Below are 22,909 nucleotides of genomic sequence, written 5' to 3' on the forward strand. Positions count from 1 at the left end.
AAAGAAAGTCTGCAATCATTTCTTCACTTTGCAGAAATATTTATTTTCACCCACAGGACAGAGGTGTAGATATACATGATTTTAAAATTTGTTCTGCATTCATAGTCATAAAAAAAAGTAGCTTTAAAAATTCTTTACAGATTATTAAAATGTGTATTTAAAAAGTAAACAAAACCTGCTTCTAGCATTTATTTGCCCATAGGGAAAAATATGTAAATGCAATTACTTGTGCTTTCTTCGCAACTTTTACAGCCAGCTATTTTCGTAGCTTCTTTTTCTTTTTCTCTGGTTCCTCCTTGCTGCTTGCCTCTGCAGAGAGACTTGCACGTGTATCATTTCCTAATATCTACAGTAAGAAAAAAAGAGAAGTCAGAACACTTTTATTCAAGTTTTGCTATCGCAGTAAAACTTAACTTGACTTGTACAGACCTTTTACAAACACTGTGTCAACATCAGAAACTTCTGAACAGACAATTATCTAAAAAGAGGGTCTACCATCTCAGAACAATCACAGGTAGAACACTCACCTGAAATAAAAGATGAAAAAGGCAAAGAGAACCAACAGCCCCCTCCTGACAAAGCCAGCAGGTTGCTAGCACCCCAGCCACCAGCTTGCATTAGCCTTACTGTGTGTCTGTTTTCAGTGTCCCTCACACTGGAGTCATGGCCTCAAAAGAAGCCCTTGACAGCTACAGTTGGTGAGCACAGGGCAGCTCAGCATGTGAATGCACAACAGAACACATGGGCCTCTCTGCCACATTTTTTACTGTCTAATCCCCACTTTTGAAATCAAAGGGATTCACCTCAACCCAGGCTGAAGGATGGAGAGATCAGAGCAGCCCTGCTGGCAAGGACGTGGGGGTGCTGGTGGATGAAAGGCCTAACATGACCCAGCAATGTTCACTCACAGCCCAGAGAGCCAAACGTGTCCTGGGTGGCATCCAAAGCAGCGTGGGCAGCAGGGACAGGGAGGGGATTCTGACCCCATCTGCAGTGCCGCATGCAGCCCTGGGGGCCCAGCAGAGGAAGGACATGGACCTGTTGGAGCAAGTCCACAGGAGGGCCACAAAAATGATCAGAGTGCTGAATGAAGCAGCTCTCCTGTGAGGAAAGGCTAATAGAGTTGGGGTTCAGCCTGGAGAAGAGATTCCAGGGAGACCTTTGAGCAGCTTTCCAGGACCTGCAAGGGGAGCCTGCAAGAAGGCTGAAAAGGCACTTTTCACATGGGCATCATCCAGTGACAGGAAAGGAGGGAATGGCTTGCAAGAGTGGGTTAGTTTTAGGAAGAAATGGTTTATTCTGAATGATGAGGCACTAGAACAGGTTTCACAGAGAAGACGTGGAACACTTCCATCCCTGGAAGTGTTCAAGGCCAGGTTGGATGGGGTTTTGAGCAACTGTTGTCATGAAAGGTGTTCCTGCCTCTGGCAGGGGAATTGGAACTAGATGACTTAAAGGTCCTTGCAACCCAAACCATTCTATGGTTCAAGCTCACATAACAGCTTGAAGATCAGAATATATTTACATGTGTTTGGAACATGATATATTTACGTGATTTCTCAAGGAAAAAGGTAATCATGTTTGACTGTATAAATAGAAAGAAGCTCTTGCTTATTTTGGGTTCTGTTTTTCCTCTGTGATAAGGGATACTCAATTGATGCAACCATCTGTTTACCAAGAAAGTTACATGTTCCTTACTCTAAGAGCATGATTTTGTCATGTCATGCAAAATACTTATTAGGCCTAAAGTGTGAGAGCAAGTGAAACTCCCTGTGTCCCAAATGCACAAAGAAGCTAGAACTGAAATGTTTTGAGACTAGATACAGTTATTAGGACATTAGAGTTCTTAAAACATTATCAAGAGAGAACTTTTATATTGTTGGAGTTGTAAGACAGCATTGCCATTGACAGCTGGCAATTATACAGAGCTGACCCACCCATCACATTTACTTCAGTTACACTGTCGTTCACTGGAGTAAAAAGAACATCCTATTGAATTTTGGCAGATTTTCAGAGGGACATTTGATTACAGAACTGTAAAATGCAATACATTACTGCAGCAAATCATCATAATTCCCAACAGTGGAAATATCCTGATGGGCCCAGAATAGAAGGCTTAATTTAGAGGGCTTTATTCTTTTCAACAGCCAGTGAAGGCAGACTTGTGTTTTATTGAGAGTGGATATGAAGCAATCATTACAAGCCGCTGCTAAATTATGTTTTTTTCTTCTGGGTTAAATTTCAATTTTACCAAGATGATTTTTTAACATTACTGAAGGATAATATGGTAAGAATTTTGTATCTTACCTTGGGTTCTACCAAGACCATCCTCATTTTCTGATGTTGGATGTTGGAATCATCTAACATGATGTTCACTTTAACTTTATCAAACATATGTAATGTTGTGTCTTCCACAGTAAGTGATGGCACCTGAAAGTTCAAATTTTGTATAAATACTCACCATTTGCAACAGCTTATGTTTCTATACAAATAAATACCTTTGTATGAAAATAGCACTGTTACATGTAAATAAAATAAACCAAAAATTACTACAGTGAATATTCAGTCTTATAATATGTGATACATGCATTTTCTGCAGTAACTAATCAGATAATGAGATGTCAGTACGATCTATTACAGAAACAAATTCGTATCAGAACCTACGTATTTAGACTTACAAAGACTAAGTAGCATTCATTACTACAAGAGATTAATGAACTTGCATTTAGAAAAGCTCCTCTTACCCTTCTAGATCCAACTAGAATAGTTTAGTCATTCTGCTTGCTTACCTAATCAAAAAATAAGGTGTTTAAGAACAAACCTTAAGAATAATAGTAATAACATACCTCACTGTTGTACTCCAGTTTTGGTGTTGGTTTATCTTTTTCTTCAAAGAAGACTGTTCCTTCTAACCCATACTTGGGAATCAGAACCACAACTGCATTTTTTCTTACAAATAATATATATGCATCTTCATTTACTACTCCCTTGGTTTTGAAGAACAGCTGTAACAAAAGCAGAACACACAATAAGGAAAAAAAGCACTAGAACATTCCTTCTTAATTACAGAAAAATAAAACATTCAAATACACATCTATACTTAGTGATACTTACACAGCATATCCTGAAAACAGATTTTAAAAAATCTCATAAACCTCATAACTCATAATTACTGTAGAATTAACCAGTCATATTTATAAAAGCACAAAACTAAAAGAATCTTCAAGATGCCATTCTGAGTTTTTCAGAATGACCACAATAATGTTTTAAGCTTTTTGTCAGAAGCATCCCTCAGCCTTTATCATTTCTGTACTCTTGCTTGGTTTTGCTCTTGCAGTGTCCATAGTTCAACACATCATCTCAGAACCACTTACCTGTGTATGGAATGCCACAGAGGCTCTTTGTGCATATTGTGCCATTTTATGTCGGTAATTGAGATTTTTACACATCTCTGCCAGTTTGTGTTTATCTGTGAGCTCTGGGTAAGTACTGTCTGCTCCTATGGCCACTGCCAGAAGCCGGTGCACTATGATATCAGCATACCTGCAAAGATGAGGTTAAAATCATCAGTGACATAGTAAGACACAGTTTTTCAAAATTAATAAAAAAAGTTTCTGAACATACGTTTGTTGTTGTGAATATTACAGATTTAAGTTTTTCTAATAATGACCATCTGCTGGCAACTCCCTTTATTAATTCAGCATCCATCTCTCTGCTGATGCACTGCAGCCAGAATACTGTTATAATGTTTGCTAAGATAAATTTTCATTGTGCCAGAAAAAGAAATGAAGTTGTATTTTTAGACTAAAGAATGATCTTTCACCATGGCTTTTTAAGCCAATCCTTCTTCCCTTTCCCATGAAATGAGACAAATTTAGTGTAGAGTCGTTTTTCAGTGCCATAGATCTGCAAAGCATACTCACATCTGAACTTCTTGTTATGTAACTTATTAGAATTTCAGCGGGAACATTTTAATACATCTGGTACTTCAGTGAGGAACTTTTTAATATATCTGGTAAGAACTAAAATTTACCATTTGGACTTCTAGAAGTTCTACAAATTATCCATAAAAATGCATAGGAATTTTAATCCATGTCCAAGAGATTTCACTTTAAATGTTTCTAAGGAGCACAATAACAGTTATTTTCTTCAAAACTCAGTGACTTCTTGGTCAGATGAAAAACTAACATACTTTTCCAAGAAGTATTATTCCACTGCATGCAAGAGCTGCCAATAGCGAGTTCCCAGTTACCAGTGTTTTCATATGGAAAATTCAGTCTCCTAAAAATTTAAACACAGTTTCTACCTCAAAAATGACTGAGCAAACTCCACCTCAGTCTCTGGCTGAGATTACTGCTGACTGACGCCAGACATGCATTAGAGATATATTCCTATTGTATATTTTTATAATGTTACTAAACCCTAGGAGTTGTGGGCAGTAAACCTGGGAGTGTACAGGAAGATGGACTGCCACGTAAGCCACTGCTGTTTCAACTAAAATCTAATGCTGAATAAAATTTTTTTTAAATGCACACCACTACCATTTCTTCACAAATAAAACACGTATTTCTTTTCTCCGAAGCTTTTGTAAAATACAAGTACCTTCTAATAGGTGAGGTAAAGTGAGTATAAATAGGTGAGGCTAAACCATAGTGATGAAAATCATTATCCATTCCAGAGCAGAAATAAACAGCTTGCATCATGCAGCGAGTGGTCAAAATTCGCAGCAGTGTGTTTAGGTAGGGGAATGTAGGAGATTCAGCTTTGTCTAATGATTCAGCTAAAGCTTTTGCTGAATCTGTCTTAATTTCCAAATTCTGAAAGAGAAAAAAAGAAAAAAAACAGGTCAAGCATTACTAGCAAACATTATGAATATAAGCAGAAATGTAACAGCCACATTAGGATAATCTTAGCAACTGGCACAGGTATAGCACCTCATAACAGGATGGAATGCTACTACCACAAAAGCAAACAAACAAAATCCATCCAAGCACAGGTCCTACCCTTATTATTACTAGTGTATTATGCAAAAAATGAAATGCTGAGTCAGTAGCCTAGAATTCAGAAATTCTAAACTAAGAAATACTTTATGCCAATATTAACAATACACCTTCGGTTTGATTTTTCTATCCCTTTATTAAATCAGAAAGAATGTAAAAAAACCCCCACGAGTTTATGCCACACAAAGTTCTCACCCAAGCACAAGGTAAGTAATTGACTTTATGGTATTTCCTGTGCAAAATTATTATAATGTATGCTTGGAAAAGTGAAATGTAAAACCAGTACTGTGTACGACATTTTTTTCCTGTTTGCAAGTGCTCTCTGATAAAAATTCAGGTAGTGTGAACATAATGCATTTTTAACTTCCAGAAACACAAGGTAAATTTCATCACATGATCAGTTGAATGCTCTTTCTGTCACATACAGCACTGACAATAAAGTATGATCCAGAGATCAAAGGATGCCTGTATTATGGTAAGATAATTGCATTTTCATTAAAAAAGTATAAATAAAGCATATTAATACCTAATTGTGATGGCTGCGTCAAAAGCAGTAAAAAAGCCACTTTGGTTTATTTGAAAGAATGTTTACCTGTGCAGAGAAATTTAGCTTTCCAAATGAAACAGTACTTAAAAAGTAATTTTCAGAATTAAATCATTTCAAATGAAATCATTATCATTATTCCAGTTTTGCAGCAGTGGAAAATTAAATGGGCTAGGTTTAGGCTTGTCTATTGTCACACTGAGAGAATCTGGAAGTTTCTCTCTAGACCTTAAGAAAAAAAAAGAGGGTGGGAAAGAACTGAAGGGAAAGAAAATCTGAACGTATATCACAGTAACTACAAAATTACAAGTTAACTCAAATAAAAGGTCCCGAAACCAAAAAACTAAGTTTGTCTGTTCAGACTCCTTAATTAAATTAGACTTGTTTCAGGCTAAATAAACCTCTAGCTTATCTATGGAGAAGATGGAAACTCTAAACACATTTTCTTACTTCCTGACTTTAAGAGAAATGTTATTTGCTGTGACTGATCAATTTTTAAGTACATCAATAATGTATGTGATCAAAAGCCAAAACCCATCTCAAAAATCACATGTGACTTGGCAAGGAGAAATATTCACTGCTCACAAGTGCTACAATGTAAGACTTAAGAGAGTGGTATGTTTTCTTTACCTAAGAAAGGTTTTAAAAAGCACAAGATTCTTCCTTTCACCTAGAGGTACAATTATCCTGCTACAAATACCAGGGATTTCAACGTGTAGCTGGTGCACTTTTAAAATACTGCTTTCCAGTCCTTATTCCTAGGTAAGTGGCTAACCAGAGATAAAATACAGCTTTTCATAATTAATTCACTTAATTAGCATGGTAAAAACTTGCCTTGGACTTTGCAGCCTTTACAAGGATGTCGTAATTTGATGGGGGAGGAGCAGGATGTTTCCGGAGCAAGGCAAACTCTGGGAACTCATCATAAATTTTTTGTGCTACAGAAATATTGGCAAGCAACATGAACTCTTCAACCATGGAATTTGTCTCTCTATCAAGATAAATACATTATATTGTTAGAAAAGCATTAGACATTTACTTTGAGTGCCTAATGAAGAAACATTCCACCATCCTAATGATGTTATATAATATTAACTGGTGGTTTTGAACATTTATACAAGTAGGCAAGCAATTTTAAGATTAAAAACAATGCTTATAAGTTCCAAATACTAAGTCAGAAGAAAAAAAATCCTGAAATATTCTAAAACAATAAAATCGAGAAAAATGCTCATTAAAATACCTGGAAAAAACAGATAAACCTCTTGACTTCTTCCTACCAATTTCACATATGAATCATACAGTTCAAGAGTCGCTAAATAAATACTGCAGTGAAAGAGAGAAATTCTCTCACTGAGGATCAGCTTGACTAAAGAGGTTGTGGATGCTCTGTCATTGGAAGTATTCAAGCACAGGTTGGGTGGGGCTATAAGCAACCTCATCTAGTGGGAAGTATCTGGGCCCATGGCAGGGGGGGTTAGAACTAGGTAGGCTTCCAAGGTCCCTTCCACTTCAAACCATCCTCTAATTCTATGACCGTCCTTCACTATTACAGGAACTTTGTACCTGTAATACCATTAACTAAATATTGCTACTTAAACACGTCTTTAATTCCATCCCTACCCTGAATTAACTAACAAATAAAATGCATACTTAAGCTCCTTAGTCTGCAGATCAATAGGATCATGAGTTTCACTGTCCATGTGGAAACGAACTTCTGGTGACGCAAGTGTCAAGGCTCTGCAACATAGTAAGTGGTATTAAAAATTACAGTAAGACAGACACAGCAGCTGAGCTGCAAACCTGTAACATCATCTGGGGTTACTATGACACTATAATTTAAAATTGGGAGAAATGAAAAATAAAATTAATATTTTAAATAAAATGTACAAGAAATGTCATCGAATACACACCATAGAATCTTCTAACATTTCAAATGCTACCCTCTAGCTGTGCTTTTATGACTCTGTGAGATCCATATTGATTGATCTTGTGAAGAAAAAGTTAATATCCCAAATTTATATATTTTGGGAAATATAGATAAGCATTCTTATGCAAATCAAAATGGAAAAATACTTCTTTCTCACAGTTTTCACCAGAAAAATGGACACAGAACCATAATAAATTTTGACAGCAAGAACAGTCAGACAAAAAAGGTGGGGGAAAAGGTAACAGGTACACTGCCTAGCTTACCCTTTATCAATTCTTTTCTTCTTCAGGATTTTTGCTAATTTGTTGAGTCCACGTAAGCTGGTAGTAATATCATCATTCATAGTTGCTGAATCGATTCTCATCTGTGCTTCAGCATATGTAAGAGAAGCCTTGAAGAGGTTTAAGAAACAAGACGTCATGACACATAATTGAACACACTAAGAAAACCCCCACAGTTCTTTCTGTCTTGCAGAACATGCAGCTTGCTGTCATAACTTGGTTCACAATAATACAAAGCTTTACAGTCAATACCCAAATGCTGGTTATTCACAAAGAATTATGGACAAATGAAGACAGATCTATGCAAGATATTAAGATACACCAAGCATTTGCCATGGGTTTGTTTTTGGTTTTTTTGCTGATCATATGTGTTTTATACATTGGAAGTCTAATTTTTAGAAATGTATGGAACATCTTGAACATCCACAGAATCCACGGAATTTAACTGATTAGTTGGTACTTATCAGCCATGTCCTATATGCATCATACACATAGTAACTGCACACATAAACACCTCAGCCTTAGAAGCTGAGAAGAACACTGAAGAATCAAACATTTTCTTTATTTTTAGTATTTCAATACCATTTTCTAATTCTAAAACGGTATTATGAAGTCTGCTGATAATTTTTTTATAATACAGTGTACAGCTTTTTATTTCAGAATTATACTAGTATTTATGTGACTTACCTTGGAATTTATAACACTCTTTGTAAATCTGGTTTTCAGAATTTCAGCCTTATGATTCATTTCCCATATGCATGAAAATGCAAGCCTATGAGAGAAAGAGACAGGGAGGGGAAAATCTGTTAAAATCCCTACATAAACAGTAGTTTGTTGCCAGGATCAAAGTATGGATCATATACATATACCTGTCCACATTAGATCTCAGAGAGCACAAGTTGGAACTAAGTAGCTCTGGAACCATATCAATTCTCTGCAAAGTAAAGAATAAAATAAGTTAGTATTTTAACTTCCTGATTTTTGATGTAAAAAAAGTGTAGAGATATTTTTTCTTTGGCCAAAAAAGCTCAGAATACTGAAAGAAAAGTAAGCTACTTTAAGAAAATTCATTCCAAGATTTATTTTAGTTATCATCTTTTTAGTACCAGTGATTTCGGAAAAGAAATCATGGTCTGGAAGAAATAACCAGGACTAAATCTACAAAATCAGTGTTAGTGAATGCAAATCATAGGAACCTTCAGAGATTTAGCAAAAAAAAAAAAAAAACAGTGGAAAAGGCAAAACTAGGCCACTTCTTCATTTCAGACTGGACTTATAACAGTATTCCAATTTCAGAACCACATGCTAATATGCTTCAAACCAGAGTTGAATGGGATATTGTCCAGATAGTGGTTTTTAAAAGATAAAACAGAAAATAAAATTGTCTTAGACAAATTGTCTACTGTTTTTTTTTCTCCTTAGTTCGGAGAGAATGTCTCCATTCCCAAGAATTAAAAGAGGAAAGCAATGAAAATCCAACCACTTAATCAAGCAAGAAGCTGTAGAAAAGAATTACTTTTTCACAGAGATACACTGTTGTTCCTCTTTTTACTGACTCCTCATCCAAAGCATTTCCTGGGCGAATAAAATGACTGACATCTGCAATATGTACACCGACCTAGAAAACAAGCATCACATTATGCACCTCATGAAAGAGAAACAGTTTTCAGAGTGAAACTTTCCCACATTTTTACAAACCAATATATCCATTCCCAGTTCCTTTCAGCAGCTCCCATATTTTGTAATAAGACAGTTTAAACCTATCATACTGATATTAAAAAAGTGAACTGTTGCAGCAATTATTCAACAAAGAGGCATTTGTACGTTTAGGGAAAGTTATATTCATGGCCAATGCAGCTTTACTTTGAGGGCCCAAATAACCTCTTCCATGTTCTTCAAGACTCACTGCAAATTTGTGTTTGCTTTTCTGTTTGCTGGACTTTCTAGTCTGGCACAGCCTACTATTACAATTCCAATTAATTTCTAAAGAAGACAATCTGAGTGAACCACATATAAGGGAGTAGAGAGGTGGTGTTAAGCCTGTAGCTTTCAACTGCCTTTTTAAAATAAAATAGTAACTCCACAGGTGTTACAGCAGTAACTGAGCTTTTTCTTTTTTCATAGTTCCTTATCCAAGCTGTAAATATCCTTGTTTATAATACTTAGCTAAAGCAGTAAATAAATTTTATGCTAAATTCTCATGCCAAATGAGGATAAAGCAGGGTGAATTTAGAAGACACTAAATTCCCACTTTTGACACTGATCTGATGCAAATCAACTCCCTTTTTTTATTACCACCCTGCAGCTGTGCAAACATCATTAATTTATTTATAACAGATCTGGAGCTTTGCACATGTCATTTACCACGACTGCACTGTTTGTAAAATAAAGGAAGAAGTAAGTAAATAAATTACTAGATTGATACAATACCTCTAGATTTCCATTTCCTATTTCTCTACAATGTAATGCATCGTCAATATCTGTACAACCAGGAGGATCAACACTACAAACAGTCAGATGCCTTAAGTCCTCCCTGTGTTTCATATCCTGAAATTTAAAATAAACAAAAAGTTGTTTTCAAGAACATCTTCCAAGTAAAAATGATCATTTGAGAAAGGCACATTATGTCAGACTTTCCCCAGCAACCAAGTATTTTCAGAATGTTTACTTTTTTTCGGCAGTTTGTTTGTTTTATGACAAGATCAAAACAGATATGCAGAAACTATAATGATAGAAAAAACAACACAGAAGATTAAGTACTAATATTTTTTTTTGTTTTACAGAAATGAGGAAGAGAATCAGAACACAACCATAGTTTCATCGCAATCTCAGAATTAGCAGGGTGAGGAATTGAGATTTTTTGAAGTGAAATTTTGACTGATGTCCAGCTGAATGACTTGTCTTGGATATAACTGCTCCTAAGTCTAGCTTTCTAAGGCTCAGATGTCTAGATAATTGAAAGCAACTGCACACCTTGGAAGTATCTATCTTTGCAAAATAGCTATCTCTCTCCTTTGCAAAAAAAAACTTCTTTTATCTTTATATTCTTTAACAAAACCTGTAGTATCATCTTTATCTTAAAATATTTATCCCCAACAAATGCAGTTTTAGCCAAAATGCAAAAACTTGAAGAGGTCTTTCTTCCATAGGAAATCCAGCTGAAAGCTCCCACTAAGACAGAACAGTCCTGGACAACATTTCTCATCTATTTCTGGGATATTCAGGAACCGCCACAGTTTGCATTGAAGGGGAAGGCACATTAATTACTACAATAATTTACAAATTATTACCTCTTCTGTAATGCTCCATGGCATTTTTGGTAGGAAACTAAGGACAGCCTGGGAAAAAGCCTGGTGAGGGACATCATGTTCAAGCAGGAGAACTTCTGTCTCTGTCTCTTTATCTCCAGCGCTTCCCAAATTCTTTACAAAATGACCCTGAGAAATAATACAGGTACATACACACACACACATATCAAGCAATAACATTTGTCCAAAAGTATTTAAGAACATTAACGCTTCTTCTTGTATTAAACTACACAGTAGAAGCAATTTAACTTTCTCATCTTTAAGAGAAATCCAATTTTAAACACTTATTTAATGTAGTAAATCTGAACAGAGTCCATCCAGACTTTTTTCTTAGAATGGGTCTAAATTCTCCACAATTAAGACTCCAAAACTTATAAACGTGAAATCATTTTTGCAGGAAGGAAAACCACTGCTGCAAAAGCAGCAGAACTAATACACTCTCATTTATCTATGGGTTTGCCTTGTGCCACACATCTCACACCCTAATACCACATCAACTCTGCCTTCTCCCTCACTTCTCTAGAGTAATGCTGTCTTTGTCTTAATGCTTCTTCCATATACCCCATGTTCCCTTCATTTCTCTAAACTAGTGGGAGACAACTGTGCACTGCTTCAATAAAAGCTCTGCATTCCCACAGGAGCCACTGGCAGACTCTTGAGAACCTGGCTACTGTTCAATACAAATGGAAGGCAATGTCCTCAGTTTCTCATACAGGCTCCATTCTTTATGCTGAACTTTTAACTAACTGTTTTTACCCTACTGGCAATTTGATTGCATTGGGTGCATTTGTCAAATATCTGCTAGTGCAGTGATTGGTATGTGTGAATGAGCAAAATTAGAGCAAAATATTTGCACTTCTAGGAACCCAGACTAAAGTCCCTGGTTAATCTATATAAAGGATGTTAAGTAGCACATATATGTTCACTGCAGAACTGGATGAGTAAACTTTTTAAGTATGACAACCCCATAGCTGGTTTTAAGTGCAAATTAAATCATTTAGGGACTTCCTTAATTTGCACCATCAAATGGCACTCAAAGAATTTAAATCTCATCTCAACACTGTTTGCAGTTACTCAGAGCTGCAGATAAATATTTTATGTAAGAAATACAAAAAAACAAGTAGTTAAAAGTTCACAAGAAAATGCCTAAACTTACATTAGGATACCTGGAATTCCTGGGCCAACCATCAACAGCAACAATTATCCTTTGCCCTTCCAATGTATCTGCTTGTCTGGTTTCTATTCGAATGCGAGGAATTCTGCGATCAGCTGGTGTAAACAAATGGCGCCTTGCCTATGAACAAGCAGAAAAAGGAACAATTGACTTCCAAATAAAGAAGAAAAACCAACCCTGCACTTGGAGTAAGTGGATCATTTCCTCACCTCTTTGATCTGTGACTTGGAAAGCATCCCACAATACGGCCGCCAGTTGCGTTTTATAATGCCCACGACTCTCCCCGTAGGCCTCAGCATGTCCTTGCTAACGGAAGTCTTCAGCTGGTGGAATACAGGTTAAAAATACAAAACTGTCTGAACACACGTTCCACTACAGTAGGTAACTTAAAACTTAGTAGCAACATTTTGTAAGCCATCATAAGGACATAAATTCTATTATGACTTTGTAAATAGAACTTCCTGTGCTTCCCTGTGCTTTGCATGACTTTTAACATTTTCAGTATTTTCAATGACATGACTGAAATCACATCACTGTGAATCAATGTGACTTAGCAGAGACAGTGGGAGAAGGCGTTCTGCAGCCTTTTTCTGCTGTTCTTCATTTTTCTGAAAGGATGTCCATTAAGAAAATCTAAAAAACTAATATTTTCCATGTTATGTTACAATATATTATTTTAATTTCTTGGAGTCCTTTTACACTGCCTAAAAATTCTCTACATAATTATTAAAAAATATTCCTATGAAATTCAGTGGAAAGATAATAAGTGGATTTTTAAAGAAATTACCTTCTTGTACAGGGCACACATGCATGAGCAGGCACGCACATTATGTGGAATGACTGCAAGACCCAAAATTATTTTACAACAGGTTTCAAATGTATGTACTGCCTATAAAAGGTGACTGTCAGCATGACACAACACCTACTTCTAACAAATCCTAATCTGCATATCAGTAAGTAATGATTTACATTATTACATGACTACCACTCAGTAACTTTTGGATTCATTACACTTAATAAAGTAATGTGGGAATTTCTAGCAGAGACTAATTGAAAATGACCCATTTTATTCACCATCATGTATTTAACATAACTGTTTAATGATTTCTGTGTTCACATTTTATAAAGAGGATATAAAAAGCTAAAGGCTAACACTGTCAGGGTACCACAGATTTCAACTCTTCCATAACACCACGGTTAAGAAAAATTATTTCTTTCATACAATGTTTTCTTTCTCCTCTTCGTTTTCAATGTTCTCTTCATTCTGGCCATCATCCTGCAGAACCACTGAGGATGGTGCCACCCATTCATCTTTTGCCAACAGCTCCACGGCTACAACATCTTCATGAATTGCTCGGTTTAAATGTTTCAGGCCCTGTACAATTATCTGGATTTTTTTAGAAAACAAAATGAAAATGCAAAAATTCATGATGATGAAAACAGAAGATCCAAATCTAGAGCAGAGTAACAGAAGAGTAAACATGTATGACAGGCTTTACATTCCAAAGAATATTTTAAAGTATGGTTGTGATGCATTTTTTTCCTCTGCCAAGATTTCTTACAGTACAGATGATCTTATTTCAAGATTCCAATTGCTTCTATAAGAAATTTGTTTTCCCCATGGTTTTGTTGGTTTTTTTAAAAAATCTTTTTATTAATTCAGACAATCATATTTTTGCAGGATAGGGGATTTCACATACTACTGAGGAAGAGGAATACAAGAGACACAAATACCTCCAGCTGCCACAAATAGGGAGGGAGGAGACAACTGCCACTGCTTGGAAACAGTGTCTGTACCACTGCACCAACTGAGAATCCAGCGGGCAGACAGATAGATTAACTGCTGGGTGGGAAACAGCCCATCTTCCCTCACCAGGCAGGAAAATACCAATTACTTTATCAAACTGTAATTTTAAATACATTATTCTTTTTTCCAAAAAGAGCACAGTCAGCATGCCAGCAGTCTATATCCATACAAATAAAAATATAAACATCGGCACAAACATCAGAAAAAAACCCAGAAAGGTAAAAAATTACTAATACGCTCCATTTTAACATATGCCACCATGAAATAATTAAATTTTAAGTCATTACTAAGGCTAGTTAAAGTTTACTGCATGGAGGTAAAATTAAAACTCACCTCTTTGTTTTCTTCAGCATCTCCATGAACCCAAACAGTAGCTTCAAGATAATTCTCCCTGTTTGCCCTGTAAGTTCCTTGGAGGTAAATACCAGATTTTATTCCTTGCTGCAATTTGCTAAGAGGAATATGTTCTGGGAATATTATTTTTCCACCTTCTATTTCTTTCTTTAGGAAAAAAGAAAAAGAGGAGAGGATATTTTCAGTATTTTATATTCATGGTAATTTCAATACTGAGCTCTGGAACACAACACACTCAAGCTAACAAACTCCCTAATTGTAACTGTGTGTAGGTATGAATATGCACAACAATAAAAAACTATTATTAAGCAGTACTTTTTCTAATGAAGCATCAAAAGCATAAAATGTGGCAATTCTAGGAACTTTTCTTGTTTTCCTGCAGTTACTTAAAAACATGCTGCTCAATTCTGATGAGTCTTGATTCTGATAAACACAAAGCACAAGGAAGAGGATGTAGCTTGTATTTGAGCTGCAGCCTGCTTTTATGTCAACTTAACTAATAACCAAATTAAAAATGCTTTTCATCAGTAACTTACTTAACATAGATTTTCCAGCAGACGCAAAACAAATATCTAAACGGTTTGCAATATATTTTGTTTTCATTTTGTTGTTTCTGTTATTATTCTCATCTTCACAACAGTTATCTAAAGCAACTGGCTTCTTACAGATAACAAGATACATACTAACAGGCATATAAGCAGAACTGAAAATGGCTACAATATTTCCTTTTTACTTTTCAGTTGTCAAAAAGTTAAATTGCCAAAATGATAATAAAGTTCAAACTCCTTGTATTCTAAACTGATGCCAGTACCCTGACATACAGTAAGTAATATTATACTACAAGCCATTTGTGATCAATTTATTTTAGAAAAAGAAAATAAAAACATACCCCTTCATCAGATACACAAGCAAGACGATCTACAAGCTCAGGATTAGCTGTCAAGCTTTTTATATACTCCTCACCTACAAAAGCACACGTGTAAATATTTATGCAAGAGATGCATGGGATTTAGATATCAAGTGACTGTTCAGTTAATTTGAGCAATAAATTAAACATACATACTAGTTCACTTACATGTATAAGCAGTTATTCCTTCCTCCAGAGCTTTCTCTTTATTAATTCTGTCATTTGTTAAAAAGATAACTTGAATCTTTTCCTCATCCTCTATTTTCTTCAAGTGCTCATTGTACCATTTCACTGCTACCCGAATGGCTCTGTCATTGCGGTCATTAGCAGTTTCTCCCCGATTCTGCTCTATGTACGTCTCTCTAAATAAATTTTAAAAACAAAGGGGGATGTTTGACAAACCAAAACAAATCCCAGCATCCATCTATACTTGAAATTTTCAGACAAACAAGATCAAGGCTGTTACACCAAAAGCATCATTATTGTAGCCATTGTTATGTGTAACACTCATGAGGCCACTGAAAGGCCAGGAGACGTGGGTAAAGAAAACAGGAATGAAGTGTTAATTTCTAACACAACCTTCTCACAGACAATTGAAGAGGTTTGCATGCAAGCTGTAAGCTATGGATTCAAGATTCCTTGAACTATGATACTGCAGTACTGGAAACTAATTGTGAACACAAATAAAGGCAAATTAATTGCATCTCCATTTCTTAGAGCTTTCTGTAACTAACTTAATGGATTTTTGAATTCTGCTACAGACTAAGCTAACAATATTGGTAAAACATTGGAATATGTCTAAAAGGGACACTAAAATGGAAAATCAGTACCTTATTACTTAAGATAACAGTGCTTATTATTCAATATTCTAACCCCCTTTACATAATATATATGGATTTATACCAACTATAGACAGAAAAACTACTGGAATACCAACTATTTCCCAAAAGGATTCCTTAGAAATATATAGCTCTGTGACACCAGTGTAATTTTTCTTCCAGTCCACATGCTCCAGTTTTGTTTCCCATTTTCTTTTACTGGATACCAGCACAACTTTGTTACACTCCATTGCAGTCCTTACCTGTGATGCTCATTGGTGAAAGAATAGAAATGTTTTTCTTTGTTTTGAATCACGTCCCTAATCCGCTTGTACACCGGTGCACTCCGATTCCTGACTTCTTGCAGGACTGTCTGCAGCACAATGACATTCTTAATAACAGGATCTTCAAGGATATCAATCTGAGGAACAAAATGGAAATTAATCAAAATTGTTGTGTAATTCTATCCAATAACAGGACTCAAAATATTTCCTTGGCTAGCACATGAAAAGTACATTACACGAGTAATGAGTGACTCTCCTGCCTTTTTCCCTCACCACTGGGAAACAGGACAGTGTAGGAAGCTGCTTTCTCCTCCTTGTGGGGAAAACAAAAAAAAGTCAAATAGGATTTTCCAGCCTCTTTGTGGCCTGAAGTGAAGATAAGGATTCTGATTTCCAACAAATTTGCCCCCAGTGGGTGCAGGATTCCAGACAAATGAAAGGCCGAGTGTACACTCCAAATTTTGCTTACCTAAAATGGGATCCTATAAAATTTACCCTTGGTAAACAAAATGCAACTATGCACAATCTGAGGGAAATATGATGTAATTTATAGGCTGCCTGCCTCTGTGAGGAATGCAAGCCATAAAATGGTACCCAACCACTCTTACACAGCTGAGGTGCCTATGCATGTGTAGGTTTGAGTTCTCCAGAAACAATCCCACTGTTAAACTGAAATTTCAACTTCCATGGAGTGAATCAATGGGCATTCTGCAAGCTGCTCTCTGCTTTTGAAAGACTTTTTTCTTTTTGAAGAATTTTGTTAAAATTTGCAGTACTTTTCTTTGCCAACTCCTGATATCAAGACAGAGAAATAAATATACACTAAAAATCCACGTAATCTGTTGGGGGAAAAAGATGGGAGCTAACTTCCTAACCTCAAAGCAAAAAACTGTGCAAACCCACCTGCAAAATGAGATAGCCCTAAGGCTCTAGAGGGCACAGCTAAAAGAACAAAAAGCAATACCAGACCAAGCTCCTGTGAATCTGATGTTTACACAACTTGAAAGATTTAGAGCCATATTCACAGGGGAAGAAATCCAGCATTATTATATGCATAAGCTGAAGCACCAGGCCAAGTCTTACAGTGGCAAAAGTGTTTCAGTTTCTAGGCAAAACCTTTCCCTACCCTTACCAAGGCTTCCTAATCCTCACCTCTACAGTTCACCTCAACACACCTTGGTACATTCTCAGAGCATTCTATGGGACTCACATACATATTTCACCAACAAGACACCAAGAAGTCCACTCGTGAGAGGCTGAAAACATCCCTTGACCTGCTGTTTTGTGACGAAAATCCTTAAAACTTTTGGGATCTCTGCTAAAACACACAAGTGTTGTTCCCCTCTCCAGAGTACTCCATGTTAGAATTTATGAATTAGTTACATCTCCAACGTGTACAGGGCTGCTCTATCTTCTACACAGGTATTCAAAAACAATGAAAGGAAAAAGTTAAAACATCAAGCTTGGGAATTCCTCCCAGCCTCAAAGTATATTGTCTGCCCTGCTCAGACCCAGCTCTCTGCACAGCTATGGATGGGCTGCAGAGTGGAGTTGCTCCCGTGCTCCTAGAGTCCTACATGGGATGATTTCACACGCTTTATTCATTACATGAAATCAACATCACAGTAAAAAGAACCTAAACCTACACCCTGAAAAGCAGAAGAGGTACTCAGAAAAAATCAGCGACCACAGAAGATCCAAAAATTCAGTGACGACATGAAGGTGCCAATCGCTACTTGAGAGTCCACCAACTTTCTCTCCTTGAATTTTTATACCCATACCAGACCACAACGAACTAACCAAATAAAGAAATAAATAAATAGTGTTCTTTATCCCGACGATTCAGGCAGAAAAAAACCCCACAAAATCAAATCAAACAAAAGAACAACAAAAAAGAAAACCACAAAACAAAGGAAAAATTCACACACATACTCCTCCCCGATGAAACTGGAACACAGCCTAAGACAGACCAGGTTCGCTGATGCTGCAGCCTTCTCCTCAGGAGCTGGCAGGGAAAGACAAGACTGCCCAGGGAGGCATCAAGCAGCCACAGGATACACGGGAGGCGCCAGGCCTGCACCCACACGGGCGCTTACACCCAGAGAGATTTAACAAGGCCGGTGCAGGAAGGCTGGAGCCTCCACATGGAGCCCGGTCGGGCCCAGAGGAAGGCAGCGGCGGGCCCTCCCCCACGCTGAGGCGGCCACACCATCCCTCCCTCCGTCCCGGAGGCGCTCACCTGGTGCAGGAGCAGGTTGGTGTCGGGCAGGAGGAAGTGCGGCCCGGGGCAGAGGCTGCTGGCGGGGCCGCTGGGCCGCGCCTCCAGCCCGGGCGCGCTCCCGGTGCCGGTGCCGGGCGGGGCGGGGGGGCAGAGGCGGCACGCGGCGGCGCCGCACGCGATGTCGTCGCGCAGGTAATGCTCGCGCACCACCTTCACCACCGCGCCCGCCCGCGTGCGCTTCACGAACGTCCGCGAGGTCAGCATGGCGTGCGCGCGGGGGCCGCGGGCGGCGCGCGGCCGGCGGGAAGCGGCGCGGGAAGCGGGGACGGCGCGGGAAGCGGCACGGGAAGCGGGGACGGCGCGGGAAGCGGCGCCCCGGTCGCCGCGGTGATGGCGTGGCGCGCGGCCACGCCCCCGCCGCGCTGAGGGGAGGCGGAAGCGCGCGCGCGCGCGTGTAGTGCCGCCGCTGCCCGGGGTGCGCGGGACAGAGCCCGGGAGCGGCCCTGCCCGGGCTGCTGCTCCCCGGCCCCGCCGCTGCCGAGTTACCGCCGGGGCAGCTGCCCGCTGCCTTCCGCAGCCCCGGGCATCCTGCGGGACCAACGGTATTCACGCTTCCCGAGCTGCCCCCGGCTGCCGTGGGCAAGGAAGGCGGTGGTGGCGGCCCCGGGAGGGCAGCCCGGCTGCCGCTGGCCCGGGCTCCTCTCCCTGTTGGGCTCTGGGCAGCGCCGTCTGTAAGTAACGCCGTGGTCTGTGCCAGGTGGTTGTAAAAGCCCGGGTGGCTGCTGGGTTAAGCAGCCTGGCAAGGACTGTGCTCCTGCTGCTGCTGCTGAGAAGGCGAAGGCCAGCGAGGTTTGAAAGGAGCTCGTAGCTGGGTCGGGCCCGGGCTCTCCTCCCTGGCATCCAGCCGTAGGATAAGAGGACAAAGCCTCAAGCTGCTCCAGGGGAGTGTAAGGTTGGACATTAGGTGGATTTTCTAAACAGGCTGATTAGACATTGGAATGAGCTGCCAAGGGAGGTGGTGGAGTCACCACCATCGCTGGAAGAGCTTAAGGGAACACTGAATGTGGCACTGAGTACCATGGTGGAGTTGATAAGGGGCTGTTCAGTCGTAGGTTGGACACGATGCTCTCGGAGGTCGTTTCCAACCTATGTGATTCTGTGATCAAGGTTTTCCTTTATCGTTTTCTCCAGTAAGTCCTGGTATGGCTCTTATAGGGCACTGGATATGCCTAATGGGGTCTGGGAGTTTTCAGTGCATATGGTTTTGACAACATGCATATCTTTATTTAACTATAGCAACATACTAGTAAGCTAGATTCACACTGGTATTCACACTGGTATTTAGGTTATTGTAGTCAAAACGCTTGATAATGATAAGCAAGAGGGTCCTCAGGCAGCAGCCCTCCAGAGCTTCTCAAAGTGTTTTTCTTTGTTGAAAAAAGAAAATGTTCATGTGATACTGAGAAGCATTGCTTGCTTAGTGGTCTAATGTGGTGGTTAGTTTTTCATAATGACTCTTCATTTAATTGTTTTGTTTCCTGCAGTTGATTCTTCAGCAGGCTCATCTCAAAGTATAGCTTAAAAAAGCTTTGCAAATAGTGGGAGAAAATGTCACATAAAAACTCTAAAGTAACCAAGAAAGTAAACATTTCCAGCTCCTTGGAATCTGAGGATATCAGCTTGGAAACCACAGTACCAACCGATGATGTGTCTTCCTCTGAAGAGAGAGAAGGTGCTGTAAAAATCACTAAGCAGCTGATTGAACGGAAGGAGCTGCTCCATAATCTTCAGCTGCTTAAAATAGAATTATCGCAGAAAAACTTGATGATTGACAACTTGAAAGTTGAATATCTGACCAAGGTAAGTAGTCTTTCTCCTTTCATTGTATAATCTTTTTTTGATTTTGGTGCTTTTAGAGTACGATAGAAAGTTCTGTTCTGAAGAGAATTTATTTGAAATAAATGATGGAGATGTACTTAGTTGGTTTGGGGATTTTCTTGGTGTGTTTTGTGTTCTTTCATGAGAAGAAGGGGAAACAAAGATATAGAAAGCTTCAGTGACTTCAAGTCATAAACACAGAGGAAAACCACCTGTTTCCTTTCAGAAATGACAAATGTTGTCACTCATATTAGTAGCAGAACAGGGCTTTGAACCTGAACTTGTGGAGTACTAGCAAAGGTGATCTGAGTACTCTTCAGCTTTATTAATGAAGATAGAGATGGAGTATACCAACATGCTAACAGTAGATTCTGTTGTGTATAGCTTGCACGAAGATGCATTTTAAGAAAGGTGTAAAAACATTGCCATTGTTTGTGTGCAGTTCATTTTTACATCATACTATATGCCAACTGCTTTTTATTGGCTTTCATAATTTAAGCCTAACTTGAAATTAGTTGAACAAATAGCCATTTAGGAACTAAGCCCTTTTTTTACTTTTAGATCACTGGGACAAAGTCCGTATCATATTCTGAGGCCCTAGTGCATTTGGAGGTCTTTTAGACAGCAATTACTGCACTGCCCACAGCATTGGGATCTTCATATTTTTATTTCAACTTGTTCTTTTTGCAAAATATTTTTTTAAAAATTGTTGTGGTAACTTATTTTGTTTTATACTCACATTCTTTTTATTTAGATTGAGGAGCTAGAAGAGAAGCTTAATGATGCAATCCATCAAAAGCAGCTGTTGTCTTTACGACTGGATAGTCAGGTGGCATTACAGCAAGAAGATGCCAGGTATGGTGGAAGTAAAATTAAGAACTTCATCTTTCATAAATTTGTGCATTAATTTGAGTTTGTGTAAATAAGTTAGAAACATATAATTATTAGTTGCAGGAATAGGATTTCTTTTGCAGGTTATATTAGTGTTTTAATTCTTAGAATTGAATTTACATATTTAATTTGCATATAAGTAAATTAGAATTCAATTCTCACTAGCTAAAGTTTGTGGGCTTGGTTTTATGTTACCTAAATTCAAAATTTAGTAGGAAGAGGTAGTAAAAGTGTTCTTAAAACCAATAAAGAGCAAAAGGACTAGGCAGAGGTGATAGACTTTTCAACAGTTTAAACAGAATTTTTAATAAATGCAGCATAAATGCAAACTTGGGAAAGATAAGTGCATAATGTTTTGCTTTTCCCATTAGTGCTTCCTATTTGTCAGAAATGCTTTCAGCTGATGATGTAGAAACGCACATTCCATGTTGTTTTTCTGAAATATTTGGAGTTAACCAGAAAAATAGACTGGCTATCAGGCTTCTCCAAACCTTTTTGTTAGTTAAGTGTGAGTTTCCACATCTGTGAAGGAAGAGCATTACTTCTATAGTCTCATGTTAAAGCAGAGCTTACAGCATGTGACTACTTCCAAGTCCTCTTCTGTAGTGAGGCTAGAACAGATTTAGGGATGTGGAGCCAGACCTGAGATTAGTTCCAGCAAAGTCTTTCAACTGAGAGCAGCTTATGGTCTGAAAAACATTTGTCACTCTCTATGCTTAGATGCACCAGAGTGGAATATTTTTGTGCTGGCCATACTTGAGTTATCTAAGGAGTGCTCAGTAAAAAGGTACAGATGTGCAAACTGTTATTAATAGGCATGAAAAAGTTAAACTACTTTTCCCAATCTTTTAATTAGTCTTCTTTTCAGTCTTTTATTTAACTTTTCATCCTCATGTAATAGAATTGTACACACCATGGAGTGTGTCCTTGTGTGATTCCTTTGATGACCTTAATGATCCTGTTAGCTGTACCCTGCCAGTGAGATAGATGTTGCCTTGTAGTAGTAGCTGGCATTTTTTATTCCTTTTTAAGTAATGCAGAAATGACTATGTTTTAAATAGTGATTTTTATGTGTTTTCAAGAGTTGCAGCCAAAAATAAAAAAGTAGGTTAGTTGTCTTCAATTTAAAGAAAATAAACACTCCTAAATGTCATGAACTGATGTGCAGTTTCTGTTGCTGTATAAAAACCTTATCACTGATGATAATTGTTGTATGGTGTTTTAAGGCTGGAGGTAAGGCTGCTTGTTCTATTGTAGTGGTGGTTGTTTTGTTGCTGTTTGTTTTTTTATAAAAGGACTCCAACTTTGTATGTTACAGTGGTTACAAAATTAAGGGTTGATATGACTGTGCTGAAACTTGGTAAGACCCAAGTTCAAGTGATTTCCCAACTCCTTGGGGTTTGTTTGGAAATATGTTGTTACTAGATTTCTAGAGTCCCGTTTCTTCTCTCGGTGTTTTCTTATGGCTGCAGAGCTTCACAGCACAGACTCCTTCTTTGCATGCAGTTCCTTCTT

The 22,909-nt window shown here is 38.2% G+C and overlaps 2 protein-coding genes across 4 annotated transcripts in view; one reads left to right on the forward strand and one right to left on the reverse strand.

Moving 5' to 3' along the window:
- Positions 1-18: 18 nt before the first annotated feature.
- Positions 19-18,922, reverse strand: DIS3 (DIS3 homolog, exosome endoribonuclease and 3'-5' exoribonuclease). The gene is made up of 21 exons (XM_063149424.1): positions 18,644-18,922; positions 16,384-16,541; positions 15,471-15,664; positions 15,285-15,358; positions 14,375-14,542; positions 13,457-13,621; positions 12,444-12,557; positions 12,217-12,354; positions 11,043-11,189; positions 10,183-10,299; positions 9,269-9,370; positions 8,622-8,686; positions 8,440-8,524; positions 7,735-7,862; positions 7,195-7,281; positions 6,379-6,535; positions 4,603-4,817; positions 3,375-3,543; positions 2,847-3,005; positions 2,308-2,430; positions 19-346 (listed from the first exon to the last, which is right to left on the reverse strand). The coding sequence occupies exons 1-21, from the start codon at positions 18,887-18,889 to the stop codon at positions 257-259; spliced, it is 2,901 nt and encodes a 966-aa protein (XP_063005494.1). The 5' UTR covers positions 18,890-18,922; the 3' UTR covers positions 19-256.
- Positions 18,923-19,141: 219 nt separating this feature from the next.
- Positions 19,142-22,909, forward strand: part of PIBF1 (progesterone immunomodulatory binding factor 1) — a 106,528-nt gene continuing 102,760 nt past the window's right edge. For 2 of the 3 annotated variants that reach the window (XM_063149427.1, XM_063149428.1), the window contains exons 1-3: positions 19,145-19,356; positions 20,170-20,485; positions 21,258-21,358. In XM_063149427.1, coding sequence (XP_063005497.1) covers positions 20,234-20,485; positions 21,258-21,358 — 353 coding nt within the window. In that variant the 5' untranslated portion in view covers positions 19,145-19,356; positions 20,170-20,233. Of the gene's footprint in view, positions 19,357-20,169; positions 20,486-21,257; positions 21,359-22,909 lie in introns of all 3 variants that reach the window. The other variant, XM_063149426.1, reaches the window with a different exon arrangement.

Source organism: Melospiza melodia, chromosome 2 (assembly GCF_035770615.1).
Source record: "Melospiza melodia melodia isolate bMelMel2 chromosome 2, bMelMel2.pri, whole genome shotgun sequence".
Classification (NCBI taxonomy): Eukaryota; Metazoa; Chordata; class Aves; order Passeriformes; family Passerellidae; genus Melospiza; species Melospiza melodia.

Excerpts from the sequence above, each read along its gene's own strand:
- DIS3 (XM_063149424.1), bottom strand. The coding sequence starts at position 18,889 with ATGCTGACCTCGCGGACGTTCGTGAAGCGCACGCGGGCGGGCGCGGTG. Across the intron at positions 11,190-12,216 it reads GGAATTCCAGGTATCCTAAT|GGTCATTTTGTAAAGAATTT; the intron begins GTAAGTTTAGGC and ends ATTATTTCTCAG. Across the intron at positions 3,544-4,602 it reads TTTACCTCACCTATTAGAAG|GTATGCTGATATCATAGTGC; the intron begins GTACTTGTATTT and ends TCATCTTTGCAG.